Source organism: Crassostrea angulata, chromosome 6, assembly GCF_025612915.1.
Source record: "Crassostrea angulata isolate pt1a10 chromosome 6, ASM2561291v2, whole genome shotgun sequence".
NCBI classification, from domain to species: Eukaryota; Metazoa; Mollusca; class Bivalvia; order Ostreida; family Ostreidae; genus Magallana; species Magallana angulata.
Window position 1 is genome coordinate 22,655,523 of NC_069116.1, and position 25,994 is coordinate 22,681,516.

At 35.6% G+C, this 25,994-nt stretch overlaps 1 protein-coding gene across 1 annotated transcript; it reads right to left on the minus strand.

Moving 5' to 3' along the window:
- Positions 1–1,111: 1,111 nt before the first annotated feature.
- On the minus strand, positions 1,112–25,983 carry LOC128187165 (uncharacterized). Its single transcript, XM_052857411.1, has 43 exons — positions 25,779–25,983; positions 24,498–24,609; positions 24,072–24,198; positions 23,565–23,822; positions 23,269–23,452; positions 22,925–23,167; positions 22,704–22,833; positions 22,402–22,586; positions 21,887–22,216; positions 19,939–20,069; positions 18,662–19,106; positions 18,193–18,432; positions 17,947–18,073; positions 17,487–17,671; positions 17,040–17,369; positions 16,794–16,924; positions 16,447–16,704; positions 15,440–15,623; positions 15,022–15,264; positions 14,639–14,768; positions 13,919–14,103; positions 13,377–13,724; positions 13,109–13,248; positions 12,750–13,007; positions 12,356–12,497; positions 11,908–12,141; positions 10,949–11,072; positions 10,667–10,851; positions 10,214–10,573; positions 9,859–9,986; positions 9,473–9,730; positions 9,184–9,367; positions 8,861–9,100; positions 8,652–8,775; positions 8,372–8,556; positions 7,888–8,247; positions 7,295–7,425; positions 6,651–6,908; positions 3,243–3,426; positions 2,911–3,150; positions 2,526–2,649; positions 2,221–2,405; positions 1,112–2,115 (listed from the first exon to the last, which is right to left on the minus strand). The coding sequence occupies exons 1-43, from the start codon at positions 25,834–25,836 to the stop codon at positions 1,742–1,744; spliced, it is 8,982 nt and encodes a 2,993-aa protein (XP_052713371.1). The 5' UTR covers positions 25,837–25,983; the 3' UTR covers positions 1,112–1,741.
- Between the last annotated feature and the right edge of the window lie 11 nt (positions 25,984–25,994).

A 25,994-nucleotide genomic window follows, 5' to 3' on the forward strand; every position in this document is an offset into this window, starting at 1 on the left:
GTTTCCAAGCTGAACACACACACACACACACACACACACACACACACACACACACACGCACAGCAGCGATGCTATATCCCTTTCGCAAAAAGTTGCGCGAGGGGATAATAACAAACATTCAAACACACATTAAGCTATTAATAACTCTATATTAACTCACCGTACTTTCGCTCTGGGTGATTGATAACTCTTACTCAGATACAATATGTATTTCGATTAATTACTCGTATACAAAGTTGATTATGACATTGATTTAATGAAACAATAATTTGTAATAGTATTAATGGTTTGAAAAGGCACATGCATTTTTTATTTGTTATTTTACAGAAGTGTGCAATCTATGATAAATATTTTTAGATTTGAACGAATTTTGTCATAATGTATGCCCCCCTCCTTTACAATGGTGTAATTTTATCTAAGTTTTTGCATAAAAAATTGACCAATTAATATGACATTGCATTGTTTTAATCTTTTACAATGAGACATATTTGTGCAAAGGTTAAGGAAATTCTATTGGAAGTTTTTTTTTTTTCATTTACTAGAAAATTGAAATGGAGTGCACACACACACACATACATACATACATACACACATACGAACACACACACGCACGGTAGCGATGCTATATCCCCTTCGCAACAAGTTGCGCGAGGGGATAATAAGGTCTTCCGTTCGAAACGGAAGACCTTAATAACCTTTGTGATTGGCGGGAGCATATCAAGGGTTGTGTGCCATGCCTAATACCTCCGTTTCTGGAATACTCGATTTATTTATTTTAACGTAACAACACCTTTTTTATCTTAAAAAAAAAATAAAGAAGATTTTAAAAGTAGTACCGATTTACCCCATATTTTTTTCTATGAGGGTGCACATTTACAACTCTCTGTTGCCAGGGACTAAGGTCTTCTTGCAAGAAGCAGTCCATGTATCAAAAGAATAGGTTGTCGTGGAATTTGAACAGCCCACTAAATCACACAGACAAAGCCGGGGTTAAAAGATGGATTCATAATGCAAGTACAATTTTACATCGACTGAATACTAGTATAGTGTTCCATTATTTCTAAAGTTCCTTGCTGGTACAATAATATACATGTAACAACAAAGCCGTTAGTACACGAAATAAACACAAGCAACATTTGTGGCAAGAGAAAAAAACCACGTAGCTTGCAAAACATTTATCAAATAAGGCAACTTATATAACACCGTACACCGTTTATGTTTTTATAAACATACATTTATTCTAATTATAGAAGTTAACGGTATACTTGTGTCCAAAGATGATCACACATATACATCATAAAAGTTATAAAATCTGTGAATCATATCTACACTATATACATGTAATAAAAAGTATCTAAATTTACACTCTTTGGCTTAAAATTAAACGTGAAATATTTTCACCTTACTGTATGACACCATCATGATTATATATATATGTTAATAATTCGTCTGCTGTACAATGTATTATAAAATCATTGATAGGTTAGAAAGATGTAGATTTTTCTGGATTTAATTTTGAAAAAAACTTTCATCACAAAAATTAGTAATTAAATGTGATCATAAATCTCACCTGTCCTTCATGAAATTTGAAACGCATTGTACACGTTCATATTATAATCACGATAAAAAATAGTCTTGTCACATATATTACATGGAGTATATTATAACCTTTCTATATGTTTACGATTGAAAAAAAATATGCATGTATAGTATGGTATTATTGCATTTAGTTAGTAGGAATTCAGCTAAAAGTCTCTGTTGATCCCAATAAAATGAATAAAACTACAGAGGTATATAAAGGTAGAAGACTCCCGACTATAGATGAAGCCGAGGATGTAGGCTTGCACACGTTCACCTGTACAGCCGGTGTCGTGGGGTTAGGCGCGGAAGTACCAGGGGTAGAGGGGACGGCTGGGCCCTCTTTGACGAAACCATTATCTGTTATTAGTTTGGTAAAGTAACGCGCGCTGGCTTTCGGAGTCCGAGGTCTTCTAGGATCGGAGAAGTTGACATAGTGAAGCCCGAAGCGTTCCGAATAACCTCGCGCCCATTCAAAATTGTCCATCAATGACCAAGCAGTGTATCCTTTTACGTTGACACCATCTAACTGCATAGCTAAAAATTATTAATGAAGGATTCTCAGTCGTTAGCGTGCAAAAGAAAATGCCAAAAAAATTGAAAATAATCATGCAAGTTCATCGGATCTGAAGTTGGACCAACCTTTGAAAACATTATTGATGTAGTGCTTGTAGTAAAATATTCTGTGATTATCTTGTAGAGAACCATTTCGATCAGATACCCCATTCTCTGTTATGTAAATCGGAAAGTCCCCATATGTGAACTTCACCCAGTTCAACATTCTTCGAATTCCGACCGGCGTCACCTTTAACCAGTCTGAACCAGAACTACCGAAATATAAGTAAAGAATTATATATGCCATCATGCTACGTGTGCTTAACAATTTTCAAGGCATTTTAATAGAATATTGGGACTGTTAACTTGATTTCTCTGTCCAGTTGCCTTACCCAAGCCATGAGGGATCTTTTGTAAATTCAGCATCTTGGTCGCCTATATAACTTTGTTCCGTTGCGTTGATACTTCGAACAAGGTTTGACGTGTAGAAATTCATTCCCAAGAAGTCAAAAGTTCCTGTAATGACAAATCAAAGTACTGACAAAAGAGTTAAAGCAAGGCATTTTTACATTTCATCAATTATGATGGAGTATCAAAAATTGGTACGAAATGTCTAAAATGCTTAGAAAACGGTTCCCGCTTATATAAGTGGCGCTATAGCGGGTTTTGATGCACAACCGTATACATTTATACATGTAGTTACACAGGACGCTGTGCTCTGAGGTTTTAAGGCCTATCAAGTGCTTTGTATGAATATAATTGAATTTGAAAACCTGCCTTTAATGTTAAGCTTTTCGTTTGGAGTAAAAGAAGAAAGCCTGCTGGTTGTGAACCCTTGCTCCTTGCTTTTTCTGTCAACTTGCTCTTTCATGACATCTGGATAATCTCCCCTAATAACCGGATTGAGGAACCAGCCGAACATGAAGTTGATCGCTCGATCAGATGCAGCTTTGTCTTTTGAATCGTTGGGATTTTTTGGAACCTGCCAATCAGTGTTCAGTGTGATACCGACCATACCTGAAAGAATCGCGTTGATTCAAGTTAAAAATCATGTTCGTTCGACAGTAATTTTCAAACTATCCCGGTATTGTAAATAACGAATTGGCAACCTTTCTGGGTACTCTTGAAGTCCTTTTCGTAGATTCTGTAGGCCTTTGCATGGGCTTTAATGAGGTTATGTCCTGAAGCATATATTCGATCTCCCTTTCCTTTCAATCCAGGAGCCATGACCCCGATTTCGTAACCATGGTTTGAGACTACAAATGGCTCATTTAACGTAATCCAATACTTAACCTAAATCACAAAAATAAAAAAAAATCATTATCGTAACGAAATATACGAATAAGATTTTTTCAAAGCCCACATGTATTGTTCATCATTTAAATTTCAACATACTACATGTAGTTATTTTTCATTATCAAGAGTGGTAACTGAGATGTATTATATTAATATCCTTTGTAATATCATCGCGTAATATGTGACTTTATAAATAATAAATTTGCACTGTGTGGTACTGTTATATGTAAGCTGACATTTTGAGCCTTCAATAAAAATTTAGAAAATTAAAATGACAAAAGCAAAATCAATATTAGATTACGGGGAAAGAGAACGTTATTTACATTGCATAACACAGATAAGTTTAACTTCGAAGTGGCATTTTTTTCCAGGTCCAAAACATTAACTTGAATTTTAATTACGCTCTTAACCAATCAAAATGCCGTAGCCAAGTCTTTTTATTGAGAACGAATTTCAAAACATTAATCTTCTCGGGTAGAATTTTAAGTTTAAAGCAATAAAAGAAGTCAGTCATTTCTCAATTACTTCCGCTACAGGAGAGTAAATTATAAATAGATTTAAGGAGTCAATTTAAACTTTTTAAAAGTGCGCACTGTTCTGGAAAATATGTGAATGGGGATTCCAAGGAGATAATCCTCAATGACGCGCTTCATCATTTTTGTCTTTTAGTTAACTTTTCTCTTGTATTTTTCTTACATTTAGTTAACTTTTCTCTTGTATTTTTCTTACATTTAGTTAACTTTTCTCTTGTATTTTTCTTACATTTAGTTAACTTACATTTAGTTAACTTTTCTCTTGTATTTTTCTTACATTTAGTTAACTTTTCTCTTGTATTTTTCTTACATTTAGTTAACTTACATTTAGTTAACTTTTCTCTTGTATTTTTCTTACATTTAGTTAACTTTTCTCTTGTATTTTTCTTACATTTAGTTAACTTTTCTCTTGTGTTTTTCTTACATTTAGTTAACTTTTCTCTTGTGTTTTCAAGTCTTACATAATTAAAAATTTTCTCTTGAACAGAGCATGCCATAAAAGGTATTGCACGAACCAAATTTTTTAATGTTCTTACAAGTCTTTTTTTTTTTAAATCAGTTTAAACGAAAATTAGGAAAACAAAACAGTGCAAAATCAAAGAATATAATTAATGCTTTTACACATTATTAATGCTTACATCTGCATTAACCTATCTTACCTGAAAGTTTAAGTAAATAAAAATATTATGTGATTTTATTATTTCGTCATTTTTGAGTTACATTAATCACCAAATGGGAAAAAATAACATACAAAATTGTTTGACATGCATAACTACTGTTAATTTAATAATCTCAATTGAAAATATACGAAGAAGAATTTAAAACAAATTGACCCAAATTTAAACCTCAACAAGGTCAAGCAAAAGTTTTAAAACATTATTTATCAGTAGTTCTATAAGATGTTTTAGGAATTTCTAAATAGAGAGGAAATCTATACAAACAAAGAGTAATATTGTTTAAAAAAAAACTTCTACCTATAATTAAACTTTAAATAAGGAAAATATTTTCGGTGTATGTGTGTCTCCTCATTACGAAAACAAATGAGGGAATGTAATCCTTTTGTCAAACCTTCGGTACACTTGAGGAAATTTAAACTTCTGGTTCATTGTAGAAGACCCTAAATCCTCAAGACATAATAAACACAACCTTTTATTTGAGTTATCTTCAAGGCAAATATTTGCACTTTCTTTGTCATTTCACAGAACCTCACAAACTGCACGATTCATTTCTAAGTGGATCTAATTCCATTACTATTTGCTGGCATGTTCAGTTGTAATTTTTCTTGCGAATATGATGGGAGAGTTGTTAAAACGACAAAATGAAGAAATACAGAGAAAAGAGAACAAGCGACAGCCGACCCAACAAAGGGTATTGTATAAGGAGTTTAGCCGGCCAGTTCGTGCTGCAAACCATCTAGAAAACAGACTGATGCTGGAACGAATTGCCAAAGCGGCGCGTCTCAGCAAAAAGAACCAGTTTAAATATGACCGCGAGGTTGACGATATACATCAGCTAGAGAAGACGTTAACGGTTAAGTCTATAGATTTTGATGGAGAGGAGTTTCACAAAATTCACGAGAAACAGTGTCGTGTACCTAATATAAGAGTTCCTACAGTGAACGATATTCTTAACAGAGTCCCAAGTAACTGTGTGTTGGAATTTGGTCCAGGAAATCAGCTTATCGAGAAAACACCGAAAAACAGGCGACAAATGTACCATCAAAAAGTAGCTAGCAACGATCGATTCTCATCTGGATTCGATAAAAGTCAAGTTCATTCGAAGTATGCCAAATACTTTCGGTCAAAATCTGCATCACCCTCTTCCACCAGGGAAAGAATGAATTGCCAGCGTCGCCCTATGACAAGTAGAGGACATATTCGTGAACCGGATATGGTCGACGAACTTCCGCCAAGAAGCCAGTCTGTGATGCGATTTACAACTCAACTAACGACACCTAATCGCCCGATTTCAAGAGGAGTTCAAAACAGACAGAATGATTTTACTGAACAACAAAGTGCCCCACAAGAGACTGAGGACTCGGAAAACGAGGACGAACACAAGTCCATGTCGTACAGAACTCTGAAGGAGATGTTCACATATAAGGAGGAAGATGAAACACCCGTCCCGGACAAAAAAGTGGAGTCTTTGAAAAGATTGAAAACGAAAGAGAGAATAACATATGAAAACCTTGACAATCGTGTAAAAGCGTTCACAACAAAGCTGTGTAAAACAAAATATTAAATTTTTAAAAAATATTCAATGTGTGCTTAAATTTTATCTCTGATTTCATACATGTACGAGTGTGCCTTTTTTTGATGATACATGTAAGTGCAACGTGCTTAAGTAACCTTGTAACCAAGTTGTGTTTGAGAGTTCGTTTATTTTCTTCTTGTGGAAAACTTTATATCAATTGCAATTCGTGTGAATTGTACATTTATATATTCTTTTGAAAACATATTATTTCATATAAGATGTCGAGGTAAAGCCGAGTTTGAAAGAAGAAAAACCCGATCCAAAAGATCGGTTAGGAAACAGGGCAATTGATAATGATAAATGTACAAGAAAAAATCCCTCCTTGCATTTATTAGCCCAATGTACAAGTATACTAGTGCACGTGCGTAATAGGATTAGACAACTGGGAGCATGGCTTTAATTATGTAATAACCGACATAATATATCGTTTCTTACCCGGTCTCCAAACATTGTGAAGCAGAGTCTGGCGTATTCAGCGAATAACTCTGCAGTTTGCTCTCCTTGCCAACCGCCATATTTCATCAGAGCTTGTGGAAGGTCCCAGTGGTAGAGGGTTACCATGGGAACTATTTCAGCGTCTATCAAAGCATCTATAAGGTTGTTATAATATTGGATTCCAAGGCGGTTTATTGTTTTAGTTGTTCCGTCTGGTAAAATTCGTGGCCATGAGATTGAAAATCTATAATGTGTTGTCTGCAAGTATAAGATTTTAAAATTGGAAAAAATATCAGAAAATTTCTAGATCAGAGGGTACATGCATATTTTTTTTCATAATATTAAAAAAATTTAGAGTCTTCAATTCTCCGTGGAAATTTAGCGTTAGAAAATACCCATTGCTTGACAGGGGATTTAAATTACTGAAGGGCGTTTTTTCTTTATTAACACTCTCGGTGGCCCATATTCATTTTATTCCTTTGCCACAAAAGTTAAAGAACATTTATCAAGTCTGGTTACTAAAGGTACAGGTCATGAAATGTATACTAAATTGGTGGGCATTTCAAAGGGTTGCAATATCAATATCAATCTTTATTATAAATGCAACCCTTTACAGCAGTGGCACCATAAAGAGACAGTCGTACCTTTAAGTTTTTGATGAGCTGGACATCCTCCAGGTATTTATGGTAACTGTCACAAGCCACATCACCCGAGTCATTGTTGTCTACATTACCGACCTGGTGGGAGAAGACGTCCCAGATTCCCAGGCCCTTTCCTGGCAATACATTAATATTAGTAGATAAATGTTCTCTTATATTTGCAATAATGAAAATTTTGCTATTTTGTTGTGCAGATAACATATTATTCCTAAAACCTCCCTCAGACTTATTATTATAAAAACATATCGTTATTTTGAAGTGTAAAAACGGACCGAAAAATTCGTCGAATGTAAAAAAGAAAATGCAAAACAAAAATGCTTTCCTTAACTTGCCCAGTACTTTTTTTATTTCCGACCGGTATCGTTGAATTTTTTGGTTGTAATATACACCAGGTATTCAAGTAGAAAAAAAATTTAGAGTAAAATAATACATCTCTTTTCTAATACATGTACATCTTATTCATAATGTATATGTATCACATGCGCAGAAAATAATACCCTGACTTGTACACGCGTACGTTGTAACCCTGAATTTGTGTAATTAACCTAGCCAATAGAACATGTATATCTAATGTGTACCATCTTCATTCCAAGCACCCTCTATTTGGTATGCAGCGGTCGCTGAGCTCCAGGCAAAGTCTGAGGGAAACCTCCCGTAATACATCTCATCTTCATAACTCAGCTCTCGGTAAGGATCGTTTTCAGGAAAAGATACGGAGGAACTCGGCGACGTTGTCGTGTCCTCTTTTACAAATCCGTTGTCAGTGATGATCTTCTTGTAAAAGACAGCACTTGCTTTGGGGATTCTTGGTTTTTCGGGTTCATTGAAATCGACATAATGAAGACCGAAGCGTTCCGAATACCCCCTGGCCCATTCGAAGTTGTCCATCAGTGACCAAGCAGTGTATCCTTTTACGTTAATATCATCCAACCGTATTGCTAAGACAAAAATATCCGCAAATTAAATCTTATATTACGCAAATAATAAAAGGAAGGGCCATTTCATTTATTTTAAAAATTTCGTTAACAATATACCCTTGTCGATCATAAGTAAAAAACACACCTTTTAAGACATTATTGATATATTGCCTATAATATGATATTCTGTGGTCATCCTGAAGCGATCCATTCCTATCTGAAACTCCATTTTCTGTTATGTATATTGGAAAGTCCCCGTATGTGTATTTCACCCAATTCAACATCCGCCGAATTCCGACAGGTGTGACTTTCAACCAGGTTGAGCCCGATCTAAAATCCAAATGACAGTTGATGTATTTGACATCTATATACAGGAGATTTGGCTGGTTATGTACATGTATTGTTTATGTTAATGGTTAACTCACCCGAGCCACGACGGGTCTTTGTAGGTTTCCACGTCCGCGTCTGTGAAGTAACCCTGACCAGGTTGCACCTTGTGTGTTGCTACGTTTGAGGTGTAGAAATTCATTCCTAGGAAATCGTAAGTTCCTGTAAAAATATAACGTAGAAACGTTATTCATTTCAAAATACCCAGATTTTATGCAGTTCATCTATTAAATACGCCTACATGTACCTCTGATGAAATTTTTCTCTCTCTCAGTAAACACAGGCAGACGACTTTTGACAAGATTTTCTTCCTGGCTTTTTCTGTCGATTTGTTTCTTCATAACATCCGGGTAATCGCCCTTCATCACTGGATTGAGGAACCAACCAAACATAAAGTTCACCGATCTATCTGCCGCGGCCATGTCCAAGGGATCGCTGGCGTTTTGAGGGAATATCCAATCAGTGTTGAGGGTTATTCCAACCACACCTATTAGTATAATGTACATGCAGGGCTTTAGAACATTATCAATTAAAGATCCTGAATTGTATGGTAGGTCAAAGCTTTCATACCTTTCTGACTACTTTTGAATTCCTTTTCATACAGTCTGTACGCTTTTGCATGGGCTTTGATAAGGTTATGCGCAACAATATATAAATGATCTCCTTTTCCTTTTATTCCAGGTGCCATTTCGCCATTTTCATAACCAAGAACCGACACAACCCATGGCTCATTTAAAGTGATCCAAAATTTCACCTGAAAAATAAGTTATAATGTATAAGAACACATGTTCTCTATAAAAAAAAACATACACTTTAATTCAATTAATTGTGAATCATTTAACATTTTTATAAAACTTACTCTGTCGCCAAAGAGAGTAAAACAAAGTCTAGCGTATTCCGCAAAAAGATCTGAGGTTTTCTCGTCTTGCCAGCCTCCATTTTTCATCAGCGCTTGAGGAAGATCCCAGTGATATAATGTTACCATGGGAACAATACCAGCGTCAATGAGGGCGTCAATCAAATTGTTGTAATATTGAATGCCGAGAAAGTTGACATTGTCGGTTGTTCCATCTGGTAAAATCCGTGGCCAGGAAATCGAAAATCTGTAGTGAGTTGTCTGGGAAGAAAATACAAATACATCGGTTTTCTTTCGCATTTTGCAAGGTTATAAGTTCATGATTATTGCCATTTAATATTTTAGCTGTTTTGTTTTGCATCCAAGTACTTGCATGTAAAAAATGGTACCTTCAAGTTCTTGATAAGTTGAACATCTTCCAGGTACTTGTGGTAACTATCACACGCCACATCTCCTGTCTGGTTGTTGTCGATGTGTCCAGCATGAGAATACACATCCCAAATACTAAGACCCTTTCCTAGGAAAATAAAAATTTCGTAGGCACAATCTTTAAAAATTCAACGTAGCTACCAATGTGGAAATTGACGTTGATTATAAAAATATATGTGTTTTCTACGTTTTTTTTTTAGATTCTATACCTGTTTATAGTAATGATACTTGTTTTTTTTTCTTCATTAAAAGCTTGATCACAAAATCTTGAATTCAAAATCTCTGTGACATTTTTCGTTTGTTTTATAGTTATACCATCTTCATTCCATGCCCCCTCGACTTGGTAGGATGCAGTAGCCGAGCTCCACGCAAACCCTGCAGGAAACTTTCCATAGTACATCTCATCCTCGTACTTCAGTGCTCTATATGGGTCGTTCTCTTTGATGCCACTGACGTCAGTCGTTGTGATATTTCTGATATCACTAATTATCCCATTCTGGTCAATTATCTGCGAGTAAATCTTGGCAGACAATTTGGCCGTCCTAGGGAGTTGGGGGTCATTGAAATCTACATGGTACAGCCCGAATTTAGCTTTGGAACCGAATTTCCATTCAATGCCATCCATCAGAGACCAAACAGTGTATCCCATGACATTACAGTCGTCTAGTTTAATGGCTGTAAAATAAATCCAATTTTTTTTTTATTCTAAAGTTGGTGAACTATAGATATCAGCATACCACGAACTAAAATAAATCGAAGAGAATGTACCTTTTAGAACTTCACTTATATACCCAAAAAGCACTTCTACTCTTGAAAAATCGTTCAAAGTGCCCGTATCATCCGGGTACCCATTTTCTGTGACGTAAACTGGAATGTTATAATAGTTGTCTTTGATCCAATTAAGCATTTTGCGAAGACCATATTGAGCAGCTCCATAGTTTCCAAATGTGGTCCTTGAAATAAAGCGGGTATATAATAAAAAGGTTGGCAATGTAAAATTTAATCCAGGTTTCTAAACAAAAAAAGCATTGATATCTACTAAGGGCATACGTTTTCCATGAGGAGTCGACAGATTTGACAGAGTCTGTATGGACAGCAAAACCCCTCTCTATTTCACTGGATTCGGAAATGTAGTATGTGGAGTAGAAATTAAGTCCAAAAAAGTCGGCAGAACCTACAGAAATATTTACATATAATTTCTATGAAGAATTAAAGAAACACTAGACTTTGACCCGTGCGTGCACGGGTTAGCATTGCATATTATGTCGGGCATTTACGAAGTAGATACAACAAATTTGCACACCATGTTGACATTCAGAACTCTCGGAATTTTTCATATTAAACGCACTGAGTTAGAGTTATCTCCCGTATTTTCTTTCATAAATAGGATATATAGCAAATTTTTAATGAAAATGTACACGTATTTGTATTATCGTTTTTTAGTTTATTTATGCAAATGTGACATTGTGGAAACATAAACTATAGAGCATCCCGTGATTTAGCGTGAATGTATTGCGCACTCGCAAGATTGTAAAATCCGAAAAATTCAGACAATTTCCGGAATTTTTAAAGGAATTTTCGTTGATTATTAATTAGCGAAGCCTGATTGAGAAAAAATAAAAACAAATTGGGAATCTCCAAGTACCAATGATGTGAAATATATATAAAACAAAAGACAACATACTTCCGATTTCTCGGTATTAAAGTCCAAAAATTCGAGTATATTATTTTAATATAGTTGTTTATAGATATATCCTGATGAAAAGAAAGTTAACTCCGTCAAGGATAAATTTGAAAATTATTAAGCTCCACGATGTATTTTTAAATTGACACAACATGGTTGTGTATGATTTATTTAAATTATTGTCATAATATTGTTTTTTTAAAATCCGAAACTTTTAATCGTATTATGAAGAACGTTACACAGTAAAATTAAATACATTAGCTTTAAAAAGCTTTAATCATTTGTATAATTATTTCGTTCTTTCTATAAAGTACATAAAATTCACCTTTGATCACAGATTTTTCATATTCTGTAAACAAAGGTAGGATGGTTCCTGGTTTAGATACATTTTTCTCGGTCATATTTCTAAGCATTGGAGAATAATCTCCACTGACAAAGATTGGGTATGCAAATAAGCCTAAGGTGTGTTCAGTTCTCCGTTTGTGTGCGGCTATGTCTCCTGGGTGGGTTGGTCGCTTTGGTTCGAACCAACTACTCTGCAGAGATATGCCAATTTTTCCTGCAATGATTAACAAAATAGTTTTCGTTTCTGATTAAATACGTTCGCACAAAGGTACCAAGTATATATCTCGTAAAAAGTATGATTGTTAAATGTTAATTTAAAACTGAGTGCATATAGAAAATTTATTTAGGACAAACGAAGATTATGATGAAATTAAAACTCGCAGAGTTCGTATTCTATACGTTTATAGAATGCATGGACATCTTTTAACCTTTTTGCTTTGGTCGGTAATCTTTGTCATAGAGGCGGTACACTCGGGCGTGCGCTCTGATGAGGTTGTGTGCTGCTTTGTAAGGTTCCCGACTGATCTCCGACTCACTGTACGGGTCGTTGATAGTAACCCAATGCTTCACCTTTACGACACAACAAATGTCATACATTTCAATTAAATTTCCTTCTAAAGTGCATTTGCAGTTTTATCTATTAATAATATTATACACGTTTTGTATAACTTGGAAGTTACAATGTAGGATACTACGATGAAGCCTTCTTCTTATCTTTCGTCCACTTTAAGAACTTTATTGACAGTGCTAGCTTAAAACAATAGTGCATGTACTTTTTTTTACTGAACTTCATTTTACCACAACTTCATTATTCTCACTTACACGGTCGCCATATTCGCGGAACAGAATGGCTGCATATCTCTCAAAATGTTCTATCATGCTGTCATTCGCCCAACCTCCATTAGAATAGAAATTCATAGGTAAATCTGATTGGTACATAGTAACCATGGGAACGATTCCTGCATCCACCAGAGCATCAATCAAGTTGTTGTAATATTCAATTCCGGCATGATTTACTTTGTCCGTTGTTCCGTCCGGTAAAATACGGCTCCAAGATATAGAAAATCGGTAGTGAGATACCTGATGAAATAAGGTTTAAAAATCATTTTCCAACTCTTTTTAACTCTTTTTAGATAGGATTATAGAACTATCACGCTATATCAAAAAATATATATTCGTACTTTCATCTGCCTCAGCAAGCTGACGTCATCCAGATATTTATTATAACTATCGCATGCATTGTTTGGCCAGTCAATTTCAGATGAAATATTCCGTTTCATTCCCTCTTCCAGTGCATAATCAAATACACTGACTCCCTTGCCTACAACGGTAAAAAACATCTATGTTAAATGAAATTTTAAAAACGTCTAATAACTGATTTCGGAACTACAGATTACAGTCTCATCTAAATATAATACATTATTTCAATTCATAAGAAGCTTTGCTAACCATCTGCATGCCTTCCTCCTTCTATTTGCCAAGCGGAAGTCGCCACACCCCACATAAAATCTTTCGGAAAATGTCCAAGGTAAAAGTCATCCGCAATCTTCAATTCTCTGTAAGCTCCGAGTTTATTACCATTTCCTGGAGAGGTCAATGAATCTTGGAGGAATCCATGATCTTTTACGACATGCCGGAAAAATTCAGCGGACAGCTTTCCTGTGCGTGGCCTGTTCGGGTCGCTGAAATTGACATAATGCAGGCCGAATTTCTCCGAGTATCCCGCCCGCCATTCCAGATTATCCATGAGAGACCAAGCTGTGTATCCCTTTACGTTACATTTATCTAGTTTCACAGCTGCAAATTATCAGCAAAGTTCAATTTAATCTCCCAAACATTTCCGTTTAAACAATTTAGTATACGCTATAATAGATGTCAATGTGTTTTTTATTATTGAAAATCATAAGGTCTGACGAATTAATTGAAAATTCTACTATGAATTTACGTATTTCAACTGACTGTTGGTTTAGGTAATTAAGTCTTCACATTACCTTTTAACATTTCATTTATGTACGATCTGTAGAAGTGAATTCTATGGTAGTCCACGAGGGAGCCATTCCTGTCTGAGACGCCGTTTTCCGTTACATACACTGGCATATTACTGTAGGTGTTTTTAATCCAGTTCAATACTTTTCTTAAACCAAATGGAGTTACTTTGAGCCAACCTGAACCAGACCTATATGAAATTCACCAATAAAATTAAAAATTATGTTTCTTCAAGAGAAAACATTGTCTTTATGTCTTTATATTGTAATTTGTATAGGAAATCATAATCTAAGAGCTTGACCAAACCTTATCTGTTGAAAATCTGTTTATATGTTAACTTTTCTCTTGCAATGAAATTAGTTCAGTATTCTGTTTAGCATACTTTTTTCGTTTGCCACCACGGCACGCACGTTGTTTTTTTTTTGTGTATGAAGATACCCATAACCAGTCCAGATTCCTACCAACTAGTATTAAGTTACTGAAAGAGCTAGCTCGGGTTGATTTCCTATGCAATCAACTTCTGGCCATAACGAAGAGCTTACCCTTTCTGTGTCTGTTAGCCATCACAACACATGTTATAATTATAAATTCTATTTCAATGATATCATTATGTAATTTTTTATAAAGGGGTTGTGCATAGCTAATCCAATTAATTTTGTGATTATTTCTATTAACTTGTAATGCCATTTAACATCTATAATGTCTAAATGCTTTGTTGAGCTTACCCCAGCCAGCTGGATTCCTGCCTCCCTCCTACATCTTTGTCTGCATCATAGCTGATGTCGGTGAACCCTTTATCCTCCGGGTAAACAACAGATGATGTGTAGAAGTTTAGCCCTAAAAAGTCCGTCGTCCCTGAAACACAGAAATGCAAATTTGGATGGAACGTTTAAAAGGTATACCAGTTACAATGACTAAATTGAATGAGTGCTGTCATATTGTTATGTATAGAATTGTATATTGTGTCACGTGATTTTGTTTCATATGATATTGTAATGTATTATATTAAATTATATGATATGATATTGTATGATATAATATTGCATGTGTCATATGATACCATATTGTGTAATATGATATTGGTAAACTACATGTAACTGTTCTTTACCTTTGATCATGCGTTGTTCATCCTCAGTAAAAGGTGTTAATCTAGATTCTGAAAAGTTCTGCACTTTGCTTTTGTATGCTACTTTGTCTATCATCACTTGCGGGTAGTTCCCATTTATGACTATGGGATGAGCGAACCAACCAAAGTCGAACTGCAGCGCCCTCTCTGAAGCCTTCAAGTGATCCGGATTAAACGGGTCATCCGGTTCGGACCATCCAACGTTCAACGTAATTCCAAACTGACCTACAGTGCATCAATCAACAGAACATTTACTAAACCTTATACGTGAACTGTCAACAAAATATTAATATTCAGGAATTCCAAAAACTTTAAGTTTAAAAAAAATTATTTTCTCCATAATACTATGTTATTTTTTTCCTTATCTAACACGTTTTCAAATAGTTAAACAAATCAATACCGTTTTGAGTACTCCTGTATGTATCGTTATAAGTGTGGAATGATTTCGCGTGCGCTTTGATGATGTTATGCGACACGATGTAAGTGTTGGTGCCGGGACCCCATTTCGCTGGGGCAAATGATGAGACACCATATCCCAACCAGGAGACTATCCAGGGCTCATTGAAGGATATCCATAACTTAACCTGAAAATTCAAATTGGTGTCACATAATATTTTATATCCATTTTAAAATATGTTAAATAAGGCGAAGAAAGTGTACATAGAAAGGAAAATGAATTATTATATCAAAATATCTGATGTTAAACGTCCTCTCTCAAAGAACTACATTTATAATTTAATTATCATGATATCGATTTAAAATGTTGTTTAAAATTGAAGAACACTCTTCAAAAATCGTCAAATACAAAAAATCAAATCCCCAAATGAATATGAGAGGATCAAAGCTCCATTTCTTGTCGAGACTTACATATGTATATCATAATCATATCACTTAGAAAGTACAATGATGAGGTAATAATAAATTTTATATTAAATAATTGGATTGCAATATTGAGATAAAAATTTAATTTTAACAATCAATGATCTGAAGAAATACAGCTAAAATACCTGCTGGATGTAGAAACTATCTATTTAATAATCTTTGCAACTTGAAAATTGCCAAAAAATTAACGAGGCTCATACAAAAATTGTATATTTTATAGTTGTGACTTGAATTGTAGATCAATGGAATTGAAGACTTAATGATAAGGAATTGGACAGTGGACTTTAATCATGCAGAACACTTTTCCCCGTTTTAATAGATAATTTCATCGATAACAGGATAAAAGTCTTGCTCTCGCATGCAGTCGTTGGTCATTTTCTTCAATTTTATTTTTATTTTTCAACTATAAAGCCGATCAGAATTGCCCTTTCCTCCAATATAAGAATAAACAGACTTTTTACTATATCTGACTTAGAAAACAAGATATTGAGCGAATAACAACGAAGTACTTATAATTTTTCTTACTCTATCCCCGAATCTTTGAAAACAAAATTCGGCATACTCTTGGAAATACTCCACCATGGTCTCATTCAACCAGCCTCCTTTGTCCTCAAGGGCCTGCGGTAGATCCCAGTGATAGAGGGTCACCATGGGCTGGATGTTGTTCCTCAGCAGCTCATTAATTAGATTATTATAATACTCAACACCTAACTCATTCACGTATTTCGTTGTTCCGTCCGGAAGTACTCGCGACCAAGATATAGAAAATCTGTAGTGGGATACCTGCACAAACATTTTTAATATTAAGAGTTACCGTTCGTAATGCTGGTGTACTTAAATGTTAATAAACGTAGTTTACTCCGAGTTCATACCCCAAGGTTTCTAAGAAGCGCTACGTCCTCTTCATATTTATGATAGCTGTCACAAGCCACGTCACCTGTAGCATTGTTGTCCATGATGTTTGGCGTATGGGCAAAGGTATCCCAGATACTTGGACCTCGACCTATACGTTTCAAATTATTGGGGATGGATATCATTCAATATACATCATAAATTATCTGCTTCTTACATAAACTTAAGATCAATTGCAAATCAACCCAAAATCAATCTTTATATACCGTCTTCGTTCCAAGCCCCCTCCACTTGATAAGAAGCCGTAGCTGTACTCCAGACAAAGTCGTCGGGAAACGTATCGTAGAAGAACTCCTGTTCTAAAGCTGGCGCCGTCCCTCTACCACCAATGCTAGAGTAGCCCGGTTTGAATCCATTTTCAGTGATCAGCTGCTTGTAAAATTTAGCTGATGCTTTTGGTGTCCTTGTTCTATTTTTATCGTTAAAATTGACGTAATGAAGTCCGAAGCGTTCCGAATATCCCGCTCTCCACTCCAAATTGTCCATCAAAGACCAGGCAGTATATCCCTTGACGTTACATCTATCTAACTTTACGGCTAAAAACAAAACGATTATTCATAATTATCATGATGTTTGAAATAATTAAAGTGGTTAAATGGTCGCGGCTAGTTTATAGTTTATTTTCTGTTAACAAACAAAAATCCGCTTATTACCCTTAAGCATTTCATTGATGTAGGTTCTATAATAATGGATTCTATGGTAATCCGTCAGAGAACCGTTTTTATCCGATATTCCATTTTCGGTGACGTATACTGGCATGTTGTTGTAATGATTTTTTATCCAGTTCAGCATCTTGCGAAGCCCAAAAGGAGTTACCTTCAGCCAGCCTGAACCAGATCTGTATGATTTGAAAGGACAAGTCAATCATGGTCCTAATTCTTTTATGGCATTTTTGGTAAGATATACATTAAACTTGACTTGTATGATTCCATAACAAAATTGTTTGTTAAATATGGTCCGCCATTAATGTTGGTGATCTCTGATAACATATTACCCAATTTGCTAGAGTAAGCTTTTTATATATCTGATAGTACGAAGAAGAATCTTCTATTTAGAATAGTATTTCACGACAAGTAGAAGGTTGCCACACTACAATTAATGCTAGATTTATACCCTATCCAGGTAGGATCCGACTTTGCCGCGGTTCCTTTGTCGGCGTCATAGCTGATGTCGGTCCGGTCGTCTTTCGGATAAACGATGCTGGACGTATAAAAGTTTAAACCCAGAAAGTCTGTAGCTCCTGTATAATATTAAATATACAAAGAAAGAAAATAAACAACTTCTCATCTCGAAGTAAATTATCACCTTAGTATTAATTTGTAGTTAACATTCTACAATGCATTGTGCGTTAATGCTAACCTTTCATGTTTTCTTGTTCTTGTTTGGAAAACACCGGGAGTCTGCTAACATTCAGATTCTGAATATTACTTTTCTGTTGAATTCTGTCGATCATAACTTGGGGATAGTTGCCATATACTACTGGATTTGCGAACCAACCAAAGTTAAACAGTATGTCCCTCTCTGAGGCCTCCAGGTGATCTGGATTGTACGGGTCTTCCGGTTCCGCCCAGCCAACATTAAGGGTGATTCCAACAACCCCTGATGTCAAAAAACACATTATACGAACTATAGAATTTTTGGAATTAATCAGTGCACGTCGTTCACGGGCACTATATGTTTCAAAACTGTCTGAAGTATGGAAAATGTGTCCCTAGCTCTAAGCAAATATAAATTTCATGGGCATAAAATAATTCACCTATTTTAAGCAGACAAATCATAAAATCTTTATACTTAAATTATTCATTCTTTAAGCATGTATATGCATTACCCTTTTGTTTTGCTCTGTATGTGTTATTGTAAACGTGCCACGCTGCCACGTGAGATTTGATCAAGTTATGTGTAACGATATAAGTGTTAGTGCCGGGGCCGTATTTGTTCGGAGCGAAACTCGCCACGCCGTATCCCAGCCAAGACACAATCCAAGGTTCGTTAAAGGTGATCCACAGCTTTACTTTGTTTCCATATTCACTGAAGCAGAAGTCCGCGTAGTTTCGGAAGCGGTTAACAATGGACTCGTTCATCCACCCTCCTTCTCTCTCTTCCAGGGCCTGTGGAAGATCCCAGTGATACAGGGTGATCATCGGTTCTATGCCGGCTTTCTTCAATTCGTCAATCAGGTTGTGGTAATACTGGACCCCTGGAGGGTTCTTGCTTTCTTTCGTACCGTTAGGAAATACTCTAGGCCAGGAGATGGAGAAACGGTAGTGCGAAACCTATTTTCAAAATACTTATATTATTTTTGGAAAAGAAATAATTGATATTTAGGTAATGTAACAATCTGCCCTTAAAGCTGAACACCGCTCGTAAATAGGCACTGTCCGCCATATTTCTCTTTAATCACTGCTGTCCCTACAACCCTTATATAAGGGACAGACCTCTAAACAGTTCAAAGTACTTCGCTGTAGAGGTCTCACCTGTGTGGACGTACATTTTGCCTCGCAGTGTTACCCGGTCGCGATGAAATTATCAAATTTTACGCACTTTTTGAAGCCAGGAGAATACTAACATCAAATAAATTGGTCAATGCATTATTTACGAACAGAAAATGAACATAAGATAAGAAAAAAATGCATAAAATCTAAAGACCACGAAAGGAATACTACATGTCGGCCACGAGGTTCAGGTGTGCAATCGGGTGTAACGAAATCGAAGGGTTTATATACCAGGTATCTCTGTGACAGTGCCTATTTACGAGCGGTGTTCAGCTTTAAAGTTACAGATATGGATATAAAAGTAGAATAACAGATTTGATAACACATTCTAGGTTGCAGCTGTGAGTACTTAAAAATTTCTTTGATAACGTTCACCTTGTGCAAGATTTAGATACCGACGAGTATTTATTCCTTTGCAAACATTTTTTAGCCCTTGGTTTTTTATTAACATCCAGTCTAGAGCTTTCCTAATACCCGCGGAACATGTAATGTTTTACTTCAAAGGGTAGTACTGTTAAGTCGCTAATGAAATAAAAAGAAAAACATTGGATATACTTAATGGAAAGTATGTCGACAAAATATTTTGCAAAAAGATTAAAAAGTGATGTATTACCCCTAAATCTTTCAGCAGACGGACATCCTCTTTGTATCTATGGTAACTGTCACATGCCACGTCACCGTTTTCGTTGTTGTTGATGTAATCTTTTTCATGAGCTTTTACATCCCAGATACTTGGCCCCTTACCTGAAAATTTTAAGGGTTTTTAAAGAATACTTACTACATAACATAAGTTATATAACACCCCCACTCCCACAATTATATTGCACCGAAAAAATTCTTTCTAGCGTGCAATAATATCTGATTATGAATAACCGAGTTCGAGTTCCAACAGTCATAAAAATGTATAAAAAAAAAAAAAAAAAAAAATCGGGTCGTTCATGAATCCGAATTTTTTCGGACCGGGAGCTAGAGTACTGCAGCTACATCGGGAGTCACCATTCCAGGCTTTTCGGAAACATCTCTTTTTATTATTCTTTCGTGTTAAATACTGAAATCTGATTGGTTAAGACACAGTTGACAATCCGTTCTATTACCCTCAGCGTTAGCAACACACTTCGCAACGGGTAACACAACAAATCGTTACATGCGCGTAAATTATGTGCGTACGGTTTGGCGTAGAATTCACGTCATTTCTATATAAAAGCAGTAAAATTTTCTCTTAAAAATAATAAAATGAACAGTGCCTGTTTGGGAGGATAACAGTATATAAATAGTGCCTGTTTGGGAGGGTAACTGTTGAAATTGACACCCCGAGAAAGCCATTGTCAACCGACGCAAGGCGGAGGTTGACAATGGTTTTCGATGGGTGTCAACTGTTAAAACTGTTACCCTCCCAAAAAGGCACTATCTATATAATGTCACCCTCAAAGCGAAAAATAATATATGAACGATGTACTTCAATTTATCTGATTTGCTACATTTTCGCCCTCCCCCCCCCCCCCCCCCCCACATACACTTTTGAAAGCAATTAATATATTTGAATATAAATTAACGAAAAGTAAGCACAGGACTTTTAAGATAAACGAAATAAATTTTGTTGAAGTTTTCAAAATTTGATTTTTATGTGGCTTATCAATATTTCGGATGAGTCTGGCCATAACGTTTAAAAACGAAGCTTCTTTAAATCAACTAAAAATACAAAATGAATATTGTTAAATTTAGGCAAATCTTACTTAAAGAAATTGAACGTTTTGTTCAAATGGCTTACATGTAAATGTAGTGATTTACATTTACACGCAAAGTACATTTGCACTAAGACTAACTTTTGCTATGGCAAGAACCTTTCACCTAGTGATCTATAAAATGCTTGTTTCGGGGATGCAGACTTCAGAATATATGAAACGTTAGAATGCGCAAATACACTTAGGGTACATCTTGGCGTTTTGAAAGTTAGATTCTTTAGTTTCTCCAGGTGATAAGGTAAAAAAATGTCAATGGGATTAATATATGAGCCCATCCTCGCTGCGAAATGTTTAAACAAGCTTGTCGTTATTTAGAGCAACTTGCACAGCTGTGGAGACTACGGGATACGATAAATCAAGCAAATAGCATCATATCTACGGCTATTTGTCATTAGGCACTAGACCCACATTCGTATATCATTTTTTCCATATTCATCTTTTTGCCAAAATATCTAGATAATTTTATGTTTCAATTGTCAAAAGTTCAGCCTAGCCGGCAAATGTTTGTCGAAAGTCATAACCTTTAGGATGTGTAATTTTCACGGTGAACGAACATTCAAAAAACAAATTGAAAAGATGTATAATGGACATTCTGAAAACCAGGTGGTTTTAACACATATGTCAATTATGATACATGTATATATTTATGAGGAACATATTCACACTTCACGTTACACAATGTTTCACCCCAAAACATGGCAAAAGTAATGAATTTCAAAATAATTCCTTTTATTATTATTAACAAGGTGTAGATAAACTTAACTTCATACTTTATCACATTAACGCTTTTTTAAGAGAAATTATAATAAGTGTCCCTACCGTCCTCGTTCCATGCCCCCTCCACCTGATAGGCCGCGGTAGCCGAACTCCAGACAAACCCATCCGGAAACGTATCGTAGTAGATCCCGTCCTCATGCTCAGGGGCAGTGCCACGCCCACCTATTCCAGTGTATCCGTGGCTGAAGCCGTTCTCAGCTATAATTTGCTTATAGAATCTCGCAGACGCCTTTGGGGTGCGTTTTCTGCCGGGATCATTGAAATCTACGTGGTATAGTCCAAATTTTTCGGAATAGCCACTGTTCCATTCAAAGTTGTCAATAAGAGACCATGCCGTGTATCCCAACACGTTGCAACTGTCCAATCTTATGGCTATCAACATAATCATAATTGTTCATTTGAAAATGCGGTCATATGTTTTGATAATGCAATTTAATACACACATATGCAAAGTTTAATAAAAGGTAAATGCAAAAGTCTAACATCATGTTTTTGACGTTGTTAATAAGAATAATTACACTTTTTCTTCAACGTAATGAATTGTAGGTTGAAGGTACCTTTGAGTACTTCATTGATGTAAGCTCTATAATAGCTGATTCTATGTGTGTCTAATAATGAACCATTTCTATCCGCCACTCCATTCTCTGTGATGTACATTGGAATATTGTTATAACGATCTTTGATCCATTTTAACTGTTTTCTTATTGCAAATGGAGTGACCCTCAACCAACTCGATCCAGACCTATAACAACGGCAACATGTGATTATATTCATATAGTATAGTTATTTTAAAAAATCACGCACATTATTGTAAGAGTCGTAGTAAAGCGAAAATCTTCGAAGAATAAGCAACCATTACCTTGGCCAGCTTGGATCCAGATCAAAATCTGCTTCTTTGTCTGTGCCGTAGCTTACGTCATTTACTGGAAATTTGGATGGAAATACTCGGGATGATGTGTAGAAGTTTATCCCAACAAAGTCCGCAGACCCTACGGATAAAAAATTGTAATACGAGTTTAAGAATGTACATCAATGGTACAAAATAATCTTCTACATGTATATTGCGAACATGCTGATTACCATTGATCTCTTGCCGTTCTTGTGAGGTGAATTTTGGAAGTCTTGATTCTGTGTAACCTTGGGCTATACTCCTCTTTTCGACGTTGTCTACCATGACACCTGGGTAGGAACCGTTCACAAATAACGGATTGGCAAACCATCCGAAGTCAAACTGCATCATTCTCTCAGAGGCCTCCACGTGACTAGCGTCATCCGGGTTCTTAGGTTGTGCCCAATGGATGTTTAACACGATCCCAACTTTTCCTGCAAGTGACATTGTACAATTTATTTTACTTTCTATATAAATATACTCTGTATAAATAAAATTCAGTACTTAGGTTATAAATGATGATAGTTAACTCTACCGTTTTGGGCACTGTGATTCTTGTGATAAGACCTGTAGGTCTTGGCATGAGCTTTTATAAGGTTATGACCAGCTATGTACGGGTAAGTTCCAGGACTATCCTTTTTACCGGGCGCAAAGTCTCCAGTGCCATATCCTCTCCAGGCTATTATCCAAGGCTCGTTGAACGTTATCCAAATTTTTACCTGTTGAAAGAGTCACTTCTATGATGCATTTTCGCAAAAATATATTAACGTATTGTGTATTCTTTCGTTATGTTAAAAAAAACACACCTTTTTAGACATTGAAAAACCAAACCTTATCACCATATTCCTTAAAACAGAGATCGGTATAGTTATGAAAATGGTCAACAGTGGACTCATTTAGCCACCCGCCGACATCTTCCAGAGCCTGGGGTAGGTCCCAGTGGTAGAGGGTAACCATGGGCTCAATGTTATTGTCTTTGAGGGCGTCTATCAATCTGTGGTAGTAGTCCACTCCTCGAGGGTTCAACATCTCTGTGGTCCCCAGGGGGTATATACGTGACCAGGATATAGAGAACCTATAGTGGGAAACCTGAAAAAGGTATATAGTTAGTAATAAGCTCAAATGTAGAATGCAATCTTTCAACGAAAGTGAGGAATGTTATAAGATTCATAAATTCTTATATTATGATTACTTATTTTATCTTCTATGAAATACAAAATCTGCTTACTAATTTTTCTGAACTATTAAGAAACCCAATTAAAATAGATCTGTAAGGTTGTTCCAGGTAAAACTTTTCTCAAATAGATTGAACAATGAAATACAAAACGATGCCTTTACCCCTAATTCTTTGAGGAGTTCTACATCCCTCATGTAATTATGATAACTGTCACAGGCTATATCTCCCGTGTCGTTGTTTTCGATGTTTCCCTTGACGTGCGAGTAAGTGTCCCAAATGCTTGGCCCTCTACCTGTTTCGATAGACAAAAAGGTCAGTTTTGAAGAGACAGTTCCATTATTATGGGTTTTTTTTCATATTAGATCAATTGTTAGGGCTTACTGTGTTTTAATTGTTGGAAGATGTTTGAGGTGGGAATGGGATTATAAACTTGTATATTCAAGATGGAGGGAATAATTGTGAAAAGTTAAGTCTATAAACTATTCGATAAATAATTGACCAATTGTTTGTTAGAATTTAATCGCATGGAAATAAACGAATCAAATATTTACAACCTTGACATCATAAAAACTATTGCTTATGGGGACCTACCGTCCTCGTTCCACGCCCCCTCGATTTGATAGGCCGCAGTCGCCGCGCTCCACGCAAAGTCGCTTGGAAACTTGCCGTAGTACGTCCCCCCGTCCGACAACAGTTGAGCTGCAGAAGGTTTGAGTTATTGTAATAGTCATTTATAAACAAAACAAAGCTAGATATTCAGTTTGAACACATGTCATAAAGGTAAAAAGGGTTAAAATTTTGATAATCATTCTTCAGGATGAAGTGAATGTATGTATCGTTGATACATGTACGATGTAGAATTCGACCTTACTCTTCGTTGAGCCAGCTGACCAGGTAGAATTATTTTTAGATTATGTTGATTTCTTATTTCGCCTTTCATTTGTTTTTTTTTACCATTTTGCATATCAATTTATTAACAACTGTCATTTTGCACTGTTCACCAAATATACAGTCATGTAGAATCTTGCCACAAACAACTGTACACAAGCATTAAACATAATTGCATACACAGAGCGATGGCATTGATACCCTTTCCACAACAACTTGTCAAATTGCAAATCTGCATATCAGGGATGCCATCATGGGGTAAATGAAAAAGAGTAATTATAATTAAGGGTAACTAATTACATTTTTCAAAGTAATTGGAAGTACTTTGTAATTAACTATGGCTTCATTTACAAGTAGTTGAATGTATTTTAATACATTCCCAAAAATGCCTAAGGCTTATATTTTAAATTACTTTTCAATTACATTTCACTTTCTTTCTTTTCCAAGTTGAAAGTTAATAAAAGGTGTCTTATAAATATGCATTTTATAATGATGCATAGCTTGCATACCTGCTCGGCATGGGCTTATAATTGTGCAATAATTAAATCTCATAATATGTAATTTGTTTACCAGTATAAAGCGGGACACAATGCCTAAGGCAATTACTAAATTTATTTGACTTCAACGCTGAATAATATACTAACTTTCCTATAAAATGTCAAAATATTAAGAAAAAATAAATGTAATGTAGCAATAACCGGATGTCCCCTTAAATTATCAATTAAGGAGTTTATTAACGACATCGCGAGACTGGTTTTTATTCTAAACACACATTTTCATCTAAATGCATAATGATTACAATACAACAAAAAAATACATAAACTGATGTATTGGAAACCGATTTACGGCAACTATATTTGAATTGAAAATAGATATTTATATTTGGTATTTTTTGCATTGTCTTTTTATAACTAAAAGTCTATCTTCATAGTAAAAATACTGCGCCAGTAAACCACATTGTTCTTTCCAAATTTCCTTACCTCTTGTTAAACATTGTAAAGACATCAAAAGTCCAATTCCTGTCACAGCAAGCAACATGGTCCGTAACTGATGTTCACCAAATCAAAGTAACATTTCAATATCTAAAAAATCATAGAACAGAGACTCTACTCCTTAAATTTTATCACTTGGTTTGTAAATCTGCGACCCTTTCCCCTGTCGCTCGGTAAGTAAAGTAACCGCAAGGGAATCTTCTC

What these genes read in the sequence shown, in the direction of transcription:
- LOC128187165 (XM_052857411.1), bottom strand. Translation starts at nt 25,836, where the DNA reads ATGTTGCTTGCTGTGACAGGAATTGGACTTTTGATGTCTTTACAATGT. An exon ending in GCGTGGAACGAGGACGGTAG is followed by an intron (nt 24,199 to 24,497) that starts GTCCCCATAAGC and finishes CGAAACAGGTAG; the next exon opens with AGGGCCAAGCATTTGGGACA. An exon ending in TGAACAACGCATGATCAAAG is followed by an intron (nt 14,769 to 15,021) that starts GTAAAGAACAGT and finishes TCTGTGTTTCAG; the next exon opens with GGACGACGGACTTTTTAGGG.